This window comes from Propithecus coquereli, unplaced genomic scaffold (assembly GCF_000956105.1).
Source record: "Propithecus coquereli isolate 6110/MARCELLA unplaced genomic scaffold, Pcoq_1.0 Scaffold557, whole genome shotgun sequence".
Taxonomy (NCBI): Eukaryota; Metazoa; Chordata; class Mammalia; order Primates; family Indriidae; genus Propithecus; species Propithecus coquereli.
In genome coordinates this window covers 1,401,961-1,414,326 of record NW_012151474.1, presented here as the reverse complement: position 1 = coordinate 1,414,326, position 12,366 = coordinate 1,401,961, and the positions used below count along the sequence as shown (strand labels likewise).

General features: G+C 67.2%; 2 protein-coding genes across 2 annotated transcripts in view; both read left to right on the top strand.

Moving 5' to 3' along the window:
* Positions 1–561: 561 nt before the first annotated feature.
* Positions 562–5,767, top strand: MVD (mevalonate (diphospho) decarboxylase). The gene is made up of 9 exons (XM_012657665.1): positions 562–852; positions 1,318–1,432; positions 1,665–1,811; positions 2,195–2,394; positions 2,662–2,736; positions 2,848–3,066; positions 3,371–3,486; positions 4,424–4,532; positions 5,197–5,767. The coding sequence occupies exons 1-9, from the start codon at positions 562–564 to the stop codon at positions 5,275–5,277; spliced, it is 1,353 nt and encodes a 450-aa protein (XP_012513119.1). The 3' UTR covers positions 5,278–5,767.
* A 773-nt stretch (positions 5,768–6,540) lies between these two features.
* The window catches only part of LOC105821044 (cytochrome b-245 light chain), a 6,723-nt gene continuing 897 nt past the window's right edge, over positions 6,541–12,366 (top strand). The window contains exons 1-6 of the mRNA XM_012657664.1: positions 6,541–6,647; positions 8,849–8,918; positions 9,303–9,377; positions 9,581–9,664; positions 10,216–10,297; positions 12,314–12,363. Of these exons, the coding sequence (XP_012513118.1) occupies positions 6,590–6,647; positions 8,849–8,918; positions 9,303–9,377; positions 9,581–9,664; positions 10,216–10,297; positions 12,314–12,363 (419 nt within the window). The 5' untranslated portion in view covers positions 6,541–6,589. The remainder of the gene's footprint in view (positions 6,648–8,848; positions 8,919–9,302; positions 9,378–9,580; positions 9,665–10,215; positions 10,298–12,313; positions 12,364–12,366) is intronic.

Here is a 12,366-nt window from a genome sequence, read left to right as displayed (position 1 = left end):
CCCGCAGTCTGGGGCACACGGACGGAAAGACCTGGGGCTCCCCCGCACTGCTCATGGCTGCCCTCCGCTCACCTTGGGGGCTCGTGTGTGACTCCAGGGTCCGTGGTCATCCTTGTCTACTTTGTCCTGCCCACAGCAGTCGCCTGCCCCAAGCCCAGCGAGAGCCTCGCTCTCGGGAGCGACGCAGGACTGTGCGTGCCCCGCCAGGTGTTAGTACTGACCGTCCTCGTAACCGTCCACTGTCCTAAGCCCTCGCTGCACACAGCTGAGCGTACTCTGCGCCTGACAAAGATGTTCTTAAATAAGACTCTATGTAGAGCGCCGTGCGATGCTCCCCGGTGCAAACTTCCCACTTGGGCCATCTTCACTGGCTGTGACATGCTGGGGTGGGAGGGCTGGGCAGGAGGGGAGTGGTTCTGAGTGTCCCTAGGGAGTGTGAGCAGTGACATTTAGCAGCTCTTAGGACCTGGGCTCCTTTTGTTTGGGAAGACAGACAGCCGTGATCGACTGCTCAGGCACTCAGAGGTGGTTTGTGAAGTGCCTGAAAGAAGACAGTGCGAGATGAGGCAGGGGTGGGCTGGCCTCCAGCTCTGCTCTGGGAGCCTGAGCGCCGAGGTGGAGAGCAATCCAAGAGGGCTTCCTGAAGGTGGAGGCGCAGCAGCAGCAGGAGGGCTTAGACTGAGCAGTGAGAGAGCAGGATGGAGGCAGACGGGGGCCGTGGAAAGGGGGAGCACAGTGGGGGTGGGAAACCCACTGGCCTGGCCCTGGCTGTCCCTTCCAGGGGGGAAGCGCGATGAGGAGCTGATCCTGCCCATCAACTCCTCCCTGAGCGTCACGCTGCATCTGGACCAGGTGAGTGTGCGCAGCTTTGTTCAACACTTGGGACCTGTGTACCTACAGGCTGGGACCAGACAGCTCAGCGGGGACTCCCCAGCCCACGCAGGTGTCTGCTCCATCTCCAGGTTGAGGCGTGCTTGGCACAGCACGTGCACGCACCAGGGTCTCATCGCACACATGTGCACACACGGCCTGGGGCCCATCACACACATGGGCTCACACACTCACAGTGCCCTGGGGGCGCCTTTGGAAATCTCTCCTATTTAGGACGTGCCCTGTGCTCGCAGCCCTCCCCAGACCTGGTCTCTGCCACACGGGCTCTCCCACCGCCCAGCCAGGCTGGCCTCGGGCCTGGCCGCCCGCCTTGCCTGAGTGGGCAGCTGCAAGCGTTGTGCGTGGGAGAGGCTTTTTCGGGAGAGAGGGGTGCTTGGCCACACCAGGGCCCAGCTCCGGCTCTGAGGTGGCTCCGTTTTCTCCCAGCTGAGAACCACCACGACGGCCGCCATCAGCAAGGACTTCGCTGAGGACCGGATCTGGCTGAACGGCCGGGAAGAGGCGGTGGGGCAGCCGCGCCTGCAGGCCTGCCTGAGGGAGAGTGAGTCGGGGCCACCCAGGCACTATCCTCCCAGCGCCGGGTGATGGGACACCTCCTGTACCGCTGCGTTTGGGGCTGGGAATGGGCCTTCCCAGGACGAGGGGTGTGTGGAAGGCTGAGGCCCAGAGGCCTGGTTTTCAGCCGTGACCCCCAGGCAGGAGAGCCGGCGCCGGTCGGGGTTGGGTGGGGTTGCCTGGCAGCTGTGCCACCTGCTGTCCCGCCCGCCCTCCAGTCCGCCGCCTGGCCCAGGAGAGGAGCAGCGCTCAGGATGGAGCCCCGCCTTCCGCCAGCCTCAGCTACAAGGTGCACGTGGCCTCGGTGAACAACTTCCCCACAGCCGCGGGCCTGGCCTCCTCCGCGGCGGGCTACGCCTGCCTAGGTGGGTGCCACGGAGAGACCCTGGGGTTCCGAGCTGCGGCAGCAGAGCCGCGTCCTGCTCCTGTGGCGCCGGGGAGCCCAGTGCCAGGCTCGGCGGATCAAGGACCCTGCCACACGGGCCTCCCGGCCGTTCAGTCTCTTCCCGGAACACACGTCCTCACGCTAAACCTTCCTCTGCCCAGAGCCCACCTGGGCGTCAGCCTGACAGCTCCATGTCCTCCCGTGGGTGTGTCGCTGCTCTGGCCTCCCAGGTGCGGGGCGAGCCGGCGCGTGCTGGCCTTGGAAGCTGACGGCCCGGTCCTGTCACCCGTGAGCTCAGAACTCCCGCATTGCTGTAGGGTGCGGGGTGCCTGGGCTCACTGAGTCCGTCCCCTGTGTCTGCAGCCTACACCCTGGCCCAGGTCTACGGGGTCGAGGGGGACCTCTCAGAAGTGGCCCGCCGGGGCTCGGGCAGCGCCTGCCGCAGCCTGCACGGGGGCTTCGTGGTGTGGCACATGGGGGAGCGCGCCGACGGGAAGGACAGCGTCGCCCGGCAGGTGGCCCCTGAGACGCACTGGCCGGAACTCCGAGTCCTCATCCTTGTGGTGAGCAGGGTGGGCCCAGGGAGTGTCGGGGGCTTCTGTGCGGCACTCAGGGCCAGGCTGAGGACAGGCACAAAGGTGTCCGGTCCGGTCTTGCTTCACTCAGCTGCTGGGGAGGCTGGGGAGAAGTGGCTGTTCCCAGGCCTGTGTCACCTCTGCTGTGCCAGGAGGCCACAGCTGCTCATGCCAGCGGAGGGAGGGCCAAGTGTTGGGGGGTGTCAGCCGGGGACCCCCCGTGGGCATGGCCCAGATGGACTGTCCCGCGTGCAGGTGAGCGCAGAGAAGAAGCTGACCAGCAGCACGGCCGGCATGCAGACCAGCGTGGAGACCAGCCCCCTGCTCCGGGTGAGGTGCCCGGGCCGCTCCCTGCTCTTTCTGGCCCCAGGCGTTCTCTGTGGCAGTCCTGGGTGGAGGCGCCTGGCTTCGAACCCTCCCTCAGCACGCCTGTCCTTGCAGTTCCGGGCCGAGAGTGTGGTGCCAGCGAGCCTGGCCGAGATGACTCGCTGCATCCGGGAGCGGGACTTCGCAGGCTTCGCCCGGCTGACCATGCGGGACAGCAACCAGTTCCACGCCACCTGCCTGGACACTTTCCCGCCCATCTCCTACCTCAGCGACACCTCCCGGCGCATCATCCACCTGGTGCACCGCTTCAACGCCCACCACGGGCTCACCAAGGTGACGCGGGGCGTCCCCCCAGCCCTGGGACCCGTGGGTGTCACTCGGGCCGCACGAAGCCGCAGCAGCGTTCGTTCTGTTGCATTCTGTTTCTCGGCTCCCTCGGGCCACAGCCCCGCCCACCTCTTCCTGAGTTCGCAGGCAGAGGTCGCGCGCACCGGCCGCCGCGGACGCTGCGCCCCTGTGGTTTGCCCCGCAGGCCCTCACTTAGCTCTGGGCAACCCCAGGTCCCCTGGAAAATGAGTGGTTATGGGGGCGAGGCCAGGCCCTCTGTGGACAGCCAGGGTGACCGCTCAGGTTCCAGGTGGCGTACACATTTGACGCGGGCCCCAACGCCGTGATCTTCACCCTGGACGACACTGTGGCTGAATTCGTGGCTGCCGTGAGGCACAGCTTCCCGCCCGAGTCGAACGGAGACAAGTGCGTGTGGGTCCCCTCGCCCCCCTTGTGGGAAACACCCTGCCAGGAGCCCCCGCCAGGAACGAGCGGCGCATGTGCGTGCGGACGCACCAGGCCTTGCTTGGCCCCGGCAGCTCGGGCGCCCGTGGTCCCGCCCCATCGGAGAGCTGCTCGTCCTGCTTTTTGCCAGGAGACAGACACGGCCTGCGCTCTGAGGCGCATACTAAATGTCAGGCGCTGCGTAGCAAATGATTAGAACAAAGTCCCAGTTTCCTTCTCACCGAGACCGGTCAGAGCCAGTCACGGTGGCCGGGGCTGCTGCAGTGCCCTGCCCCGGTGGGCCGCACGTCCCTCTTCCCAGGCACACGGCCCCGCCTCCCGCTGACGACAGCAAGTTTGACCCTCCCGGTGTCCTGGTGTTCTGGCAGTTTCTTGCTCCTGTGTGAGAGGCACCTCCTGGATGGGAGCGTCTGGAAGGGTGTGGGGACGTCCCTCTGCCCGCAACGGGACAGAGGGCTGGGGACTGAGCGTGTTAACCCCCCGGGTCTCGGGCGCAGTGGGCTCGGGAGCCGGGATTGCGGCACTTTCTTAAGCCGTGTCCCCCCCGGCTCGGCAGTAGCTGTGGGGCGGCAGTGGAGGTTTCCAGAAGCCCTCCCCTCACTGACCCCAGCCTGGGCCCTCAGCATCCCTGCGTTGGTTTTTGGTAAAATACACACGAAATTCACTGTCGTAGCCGTTCTCGAATGGTGTTTGGCGTTCGCAGTGTGTGCAGCTGTCACTCTGTCTACGCTCGTAACTGTCTCACCGGCCCTAAGAGAAACCCGTCCCCATTGGCAGCCGCCGGCCACCTCCCTCCCCAGCCCTCCCCAGCGGCCACTGTCCGCTTCCTTCTCTGGAGCTGCCCGGTCTGGGCGTTCCGCGGACACGGAGTCACACGCTGCGTCCCTCCTCGTTCCAGGTTCCTACAGGGGCTGCCGGTGAGGCCGGCCCCTCTCTCGGACGAGCTGAAAGCTGCGCTGGACACAGAGCCCACCCCCGGCGGCATCAAGTACATCATCGCCACTCGGGTGAGGCCCGGGACGCTGCAGCGTGTCCTCCCGCCCGCGGGGCCAGCCCCCTTCGCTCCCCTCAGTCTCGGGCAGGAGGCAAAACACTAACAACACCGACGGCGCACAAGTAGCAGTAATAGTACTTTCAGCCTTCAGGGCATTTGGCCCGTGTTTGTGTCATTCACTTGCTCCTGAAGTGGACACTTGCAGGTGACCGGCGACGCTTGGGCCTGGGGCGGGAGACGGGTGGAGCTGTCCACTCCCTTGACAGCCAGCTCCTGGGAGGGGCACTCGGGGTGCAGCCTCCACCCTCGGGGGTCCCCCCTACCAGGAGCAGCCCAGGGCCCTGCCTGCCGTCCTGACCCTGCTCCGAGGGGCGGCTCCCGGTCCAGTGGTCACGCCCACCCAGGCCACGGAGTCCGCCTTCTGCGCAGGGCTGCCGTTCCCCAGCCCCCCACGTCTGCGTGCCGTGGCAGTGACTGGGTCAGGCCGAGGACGGGGTGCGCAGCTGGCAGAGGTGGCCGTGCCTGAAGGGGTTGACGCGGCAGCCCCACCCGGCTGCTTCGCCTCTGACTGGGGCCGGAAGGGGGGCCACGCCCTCCGCGTCTAACCCACCCTTCTGAAGACCCCAGGTCCCTGCGCTGCCGTCACCCAGTGACCTGACACCGATCTCTCTCTCCAGGTGGGGCCGGGGCCTCAAGTCCTGGACGACCCCCATGTTCACCTCCTGGGCCCCGACGGCCTGCCGAAGCCGGCTGCCTGACCGCCACGGGAGCAGGGCGCCTCACTGGCACTGGGCACCGGCGTGGCGGCCAGGGTTGAGCTCCGGGCAGCGGGCACAATGCCGTGGACGGTGGCGTGAGACCTGCAGCCGTCCAGACGTCAGCAGTGGGGCCCCCGAGTGCGTCCACTGTCCGCCCGCACGTGCTGCTCTGCCGAGATGGGACTGGGGTCTGGCACGAGAGCGGCGGCGCGTCCCTGACCCTGGACCCCGGCCCACTCCAGGGCACCAACACAGGAGCTCAGCGGGAGTCGCGTCCCCGGGGGGGCCTGGTCTCTGTGGGGACTGCACTGGCTGCCTCAGGAAACCCCCAAGTGCTTCAAGGGGGCAGCCATGGTGGCTCTGCCAGACCTCGAACTCCGCCCAGGGTGTGGCTGGACGCTTCTTCAGGGCGGGAAGGCGGCTCCCCCGGCAGGGCTGGGGCCGGCGCGGATCTGGGGGCCTTGGGAGCTGCGGCCTGTTGACCACAGGAATAAACTCAGCACTGCTCACCTCCTGCCTCACGCTGTTTCTCTTGTTTCCTAAGCCAGCGTTCTGGGGTCCCTGCTCTGAGGGGTCCCGTGGCCTGCACAGGAGGCCCCAGAGCCCTTCCCACCCCCAGAGCCGCCTCTGCCTCCGGGCACAGGCTGAGCCTCTGGCACCCAGTGGGGGGGAAGGGGCTTTCCCAGCTTTGCAAGCCTGTCCTCCCTCAAGGCAGTCGTGTGACACTGGGAGGGGGCCCAGTCTCTGACTTGAGCTGCCCACACCTGTGCCAGCCCGAGCCGGCTGGAGGAAAGGGCGGGGCCTCTGGTCCCCACGCCAGGCGTCAGGGAGCCACCCTGGTCCTTAGTGACAGTGTGGAGCAGAGGGACCCCCAGCCCCCCATGGAGGCGCAGTCCCGGCCCTGGGCAGGCCCCTCAGCCCTGTCTGGGAAGCGCCTTTCTCGCCCTTGTTTTCCTAGAAGCCCGAGGACCCCGGGGTCAGAAGCTGCAGGGCGCTGGGGTGACTGGGTGGGGACACTCAACCCTGGAGGAAGCCCTGGGTTGACATCCCCACCCTGGCAGGCCCTGGAAGGGGAAGTGAGAGCTGCGGGGGCCGGGCCTCTCCAGGGTCTGGTGGCCGGTGGGGGTTCAGTTAGGTCTGAGGGGGAGGGTGGCGCGGTCCCGCGGATCCAGCCCGGAGAGCGCAGACGCCGCGGGCCCTGCCCCCGGGCGGTCACCTGGGGCTGGGGGCGGGGCTGGGGGCGGGGCCAGGCTCGAGGGCCGGGGCAGGGACCAGGGGCGCTCAGTGCGCACCCAGCCGTGTCGCCGCCACCATGGGACAGATCGAGTGGGCCATGTGGGCCAACGAGCAGGCGCTGGCGTCTGGCCTGAGTGAGTGCGCGGCGGAGCGGATCTGGGGGTGGGGGACCCCCTGACCCCAGCCGGGGACCTCGGGTGCAGGAGGGGAAGTGGGGGGCCCCGGGCAGACTGGAGTTCGGGGCGGTACAGTCAGACCGCGCCTGCGTAGGAGGGGCTCCGGGACCCCCCCGGCTGCACCGGTGCCGCGCGCAGACCCCAGGCGGGACTCGTGCTTGGCGCCCCCTCCCCCGGCCCCTCCACCGCCGCGGAGGAGGAAGTTGCAGCGCAGGGGAAGAGGCGGTTCAGCCCGGTGGTTTCCGGAGAGCCACCGCCCCGCCCGTTGGGAAAGCAACCCCGCACCCCTCGTGCCCTGGAGTGGGGGCTCCCCTCCTCCCGGAGCTGGCCGGGCTGGGGCTCCCTCTCCTGGGTCCTGGGGTGGAGACGACGGGTCACCCCGGGGCGGGACGGCCGCTCCATCTGGGACCCAGTTTTCACAACGCGGCTGGAACCCACCCAGAAGGGGCGCCCCGTCGCCCAGCTGTGTGCTTTGCTTGGGGGTGCTGGAGACGGGGGTGGAGCTTCACCCCCGCACTGTGTCTGAGAACAGAAACCTCCCAGGACAGGGCAGGGAAGTGTCAGCCCTGCAGGCTGTGTGGGGGCCCCAGCGCCAGGAAGGACCTGCACCTGCGGGTGGGGGAGAGCTTGGGGGGAGACCTGGCTCCCGGGGGCTCCGAGCGCCCTCCTTGCTGGCTGGGACAGCAGGCGGGGCCGCGGCACGGAGGAATGGCCCCGTGCTCCATGGCAGCGTTCAGGGGCGGGAGGCTCTGGGGCCTGGGCCCTGCAGTTGGACCCTTCTCTGTCCAGGAAGATCAGACTGGCTGAGAACTCGGTGGGTCAGTTTAGACATTTCCCCACCTCTCCCCAGTGCTGTCCCGTGGGACTGTCACCCTGCCTGCCACAGGCTGTGCCCTGCAGACCAGCCTCTGGTCCTTCCTCCCCAGACTCCAAGAAGCAGGGGTGACGGAGGCCACCCAGCTGGGAGCCCTGGGCTCTGGTCCCCTCGGTGCGGGCAGCCTCCCTGCTTAACACCCTCCGGTGGCCCCACCGCAAACAATGATAGCGCTGGCTGCTCCAGCCCTGCCCACCCCGGCCCTCCGCTTCCTCCTCACTCCAGCCCACGGCTTCCTTTCTGTTCCTGGACCTGCTGACGAGCCGCAGGGGCTTGGTGGAAGCCGTTTCTCCCGCAAAGCTCCCGGCTGCTTCCACTCAGATGTCACCGGCCCAGAGCATCCAGCCCAGATGCCTGGGCCCTTCCTGTCACGTCCGGGTTCTGGCCCTCCGCTGTCTGGTGTTTGCCTCTGCCTCCCGCGCAAGACCAGGGGCCCCAGGGGCTCGTCTGTCTTGACCCCTGCTGCGTCCCCAGCACCCGGCAGAGGCCCCGCACACAGCTGGTGCTCACACACGTTGGCTGGGTCCTGGAATGAGTCCTCAGGCCTCCCTGGGGAGCAAGCGGTGCGTTTGCCACCCGTGCTGACGGCAGCAAGACAGGCTCAGCTGGGGACAGGGACGACGTGCTGTGTGGACAGACGCGGGAGGGAGGAGACAGCCTTTCCCTCCCCAACACACAAGCGCTGACGGGAAACGGAAAAGCTAATGTGCAGCCAGGAGCACACGGAGGACAGGGTCCGCGCTAGACTGCGCCGAGGTGGACAGGAGGGATGGGATAGCCGGCAGCTGCTGGCTGGGGACAGGTGCAGAAAGAGCAGTTGCAGACGACGGAAACTGAGGCAAAAGAGGAACAGGGTGGAGCGGAACGCAAGTAAGAAAAGGGGCGCGTGGAGAAGACAGACTCCACCGGCAGCAGCACAGTCTGAGCACGTGCGCCAAACACCCAAATGACAAGGGGGAGAGGCGCGTGTCCCTCTAGGGTCCCAGAGCTGAGAGGGGTGGGCCCCGTGGGGCGTCCAGGCCAGCCGTCCCTCGGCAGCTCCCGGGACCCAGAGGGGCCTCGCCTCGGCCGCGTCCCCCGGCCACTCCGCCAGCCCTGTGTCACGGACCCGCCTCCTGGGGAAGCGCCCCCGACCCCATTGCTGGGGGCAAGCGTGGACGGTGTCGAGGGCAGCTCTGGGGGGCCCGGCGGCCCACAGCAGGTGGAGAAGGGGAGGTGGCCAAGGCCCTGGGGAGCCCCACGCGGACGGGGTGTGGCGCCCTCCTAACCCGCCTGTCTCCTGCAGTCCTCATCACCGGGGGCATCGTGGCCACGGCCGGACGCTTCACCCAGTGGTACTTTGGCGCCTACTCCATGTATCCTTCCACTAGAGAGGCCGGGGCGGTGGGGGGGGGGCCGGGGTGCCAGAGCAGAACTGCCTGGGCCGGGGCGGAGGTGCCACTGCCACCCCGCGCCAGCACCGTGCTTCCACGTGTGGAGCGCTGCTCACGTCCCGCTCCCTGGTCAACCCCGGTGGTCTGGGCAGCCAGGCCTGTGCCCTGGTGAGGGGCGGGAGGGGTGGGCGCCCCCGAGGGCCGGCCCCTCGCTCCCTGTGGCCAGACTAGTCGGTGCCCTGCCCGGCGGTGTCCCGCCTGTGTGGCCCCTGGCGGCGGCTGCACCACTCCGTTTTCTCATCAGCGAGGGGTCTCGACGCGGCCCCCGGGGCTGAGCTGGGCTGCTCCTTAACCTTAGCGCCTCAGAGCAGCAGGGGTGTTTGTGTGCCTGCTGGAGTACCCCCGGGGGAAGAGGGCCAAGGGCTCCACCATGGAGCGATGGTGAGTGGCCCCCAACCTGCTCTGGGGCCCAGGCGGAGCTCACAGGCCGAGAACTTGGCCAGTGGCCCTGCGGGAGCCTGGTTCCTCCATCCCAGGCAGCGTCTCCTGGCAAGAAGGAGGCCTGAGTGCCCGGAGGTGGGGGCGGGCAGTGGTGGGGTTCCCGCGTCGGGCAGCCCGGACCCTGCATCTGTCTCCTCCCCCAGTGGACAGAGGTACATGACGGCCGTGGTGAAGCTGTTCGGGCCCCTCACCAGGAACTACTACGTCCGGGCTCTCCTGCACCTCGCGTGAGTCCCCGCCCGGCCCTGCTTGCCTGAGGGACCAGGTGGCTCGGAGGAGACCCTCCCACCGGCCCCCGCCTTGCCGGGATATTTTTCCAAACAAAAGCCCAGGTCCACAGCTCTGGCGGAGGTTCCCAAGTCCCGCACCCATCGTCCACCGTGCAGAACGATTCACCCAAACCCTCGGAGCTGAAATCCACAGTAGTGGCTGTTCTGGGGTCAGCTGGGCTCAGCGGGCGGCTCTCGCTTGGGTCCGAGGCTGTGAGCGGACGGCCCCTCGCCGTGTGTCTGGGGGTCGCTGCTGGGCCGGGGCCACTGTGCAGCCTGCAGCTGCCTGGGCTTCCTCGCAACATGGCGGCCTCACAGCAGGTGTCCCCAGAGTCGTAAGGCACAAATCAAGGCAGACACCAGCTTGAGGGGCCAAAACTTAAGCCAGACTTTGGCAGAGCCGCGAATCCCCTTTGTCTGGGGGACACCTTGTGGCCTTGTCCCCGAGGCCGGGGCTCCAGACGCCTCTCCGACTGCCTTTGTGCCCTTCCTCCTGCCCCTCCACCCAGGCTGTCGGTGCCCGCTGGCTTCCTGCTCGCCACCATCCTGGGGACCGCCTGCCTGGCCATCGCGAGCGGCATCTACCTGCTGGTGAGTGGCGTCTTCTGCAGTCGGGCCCGGTACCGACACCCCCAGCCCCGGTACCGACACCCCCAGCCCCGGTACCGACACCTTCGGCCCCGACCAGCCGGCTCTGCGCTTTGCCAGAGCAAACGAGCCCGAGTGTCTGCTCCCGTCACGGCAGGGCCGACGGCCGCGGCCACCGTCTTCCGCACATGTGACGTGTGCCGGGCCGTCTCCCCGCGTTTCCTCACAGTCTGCACCACAGCCCCGCAAGGGCACGGTGGGGTCCTCCCTGTACAGACGCAGCTCAGGGAGGGGGCGCGGCCAGCCAGGGGTCCCACGGCAGCCGGAGGCCCCGCTGGGTTGGGATCCACTTATCAGACTTGTCTCATCTACACCCTAGTCGCTGCAGTTTGGGGCGCATTGGGGGCACCTCCGCGGGGCTTGTTAACGGCACAGACCCCACAAAGACGTTTTCCCAGGCTGCGGGCGGCTGGTTGGGTGTTGAGATTTACGAACACCGCGCCCCGTTAGAAGGCTGTGCCTGCGACAGAGCAACCCCCAGGGCAGGGCTCTGGGACGGGCGGGCGCAGGCCTCAGGTGAAACCTCCCGCTGGCCCTGGACTCGTGCGCAGAGAGCGGCGTCCCGCCTCCCCGGCCGTCTCTGGGAGGACGAAGCCCCAGACCCTGGCTTGTCACCCTTCATCCCCAGGGCCCGCGCAGTGTCTGTTGTGCCTGAGCGTGTGCCAGGGCGTTAGCCGTGTTGCACGTCTCAGCGACCGTGTGCTTCTCTGTCCGACTCACGCCTAGAATCTTTCCTGCTGCCAGTGCTCATCTCGCCTGTCCTTCTAGTGGCTTTGGGTGCTTGGAGTGTGTGTCTCCCGGGGCCACCCGCCCGCCCCCAGCTCCCACTGCCACACACGGGCGGGCTCCCGCAGACTGAGTGAGGATTCCTTGGGTTAAACGCAGGGCGGAACTGCGGGGTCAGGTGCCAGCCTGTGCACCCTTCGCCCACGCGGCAGCTGGCTCCCCGCGGACGGCCCCCGCCACCTCCCCACCCGCCACGCCCGGCTCCCCCGTTCCTGCCGGTTAACACGCAAGGCTGACACCCCGGGACTCTGACTCCTGTTTCTCTAACCTCGACTTTGCGCCCCTCCGCACGCGCTCTAGCTGTCCCATTTTCCTTTCCCATAATTCACCCGTTCTCAGCCTTTGCCCATTTTCCTACTGGGGTTTTTGTCTTTTTCTTAATTTGCAGGAATCCCGTGCATTTTAAGTTATTAACCGTTTGTGAGTTTTAGCCATTGTAAATGTCTTCCCTTCTGTTGCCAGTCTGCTGGCTTCGTCAGGAAGTCCCTCAGGAAAGGACGCTTGTCTGTTCGCTTTTGTGCCTGTTGAAGCCCCTCCCCGTCTTGGGGACCGAGTGTTTCTGTGTTTGGGAGGTGGGATCTCGGGTGTCCAGTTTATTCTTACGCTTCCTAAGTATATGATGTTGCATATTTTTTCTATCAAATATTACGGGATACTAAGTTAAAAATACACATTCCCAGGTCTACTTGACCTGTTGCAACAGAACCTCAGGCATGGGGCCCAGCAGTCTGTATTTTTAGAAAGCCGCCCCCCCCCCATGCCTGCTGTGCACGCTTCAGTCCCCACCCTGCCACCATGCATCTGTGAAATGCTGGGGTGCCCTGGGGAGGGTGCAGGCCAGGGTGGGTCCAGGGTGAGTGAGTGGACAGGACCCTGCTCTCCCGGGCTCCTCCCTGTCCTTCCTGCCCTTGGTCCCTCTAGAGGAGGCCTGGGGACCCCGTGGATCTTGGAGTTTGTGCCTGGAAGTGGCCACCAGCGCGTCTGCAGAAACCCAGGGGCTCCCTGGCCCCTTCCCCCTCGCTGGCCCTCCTGGCACAGCCAGGTAGCTTCCCAGGTGGCCTCACCTCCCCAGGCGACAGCCCCTCTGGGATTCGGACGTGAGTGGTCCCGGGGCCCTGGCGGGTGGCCCGGGCGGCTCTCGGCGCGACCCAGCCCGGCCCTCCGTGCCCGCAGGCGGCCGTGCGCGGGGAGCAGTGGACGCCCATCGAGCCCAAGCCCAGGGAGCG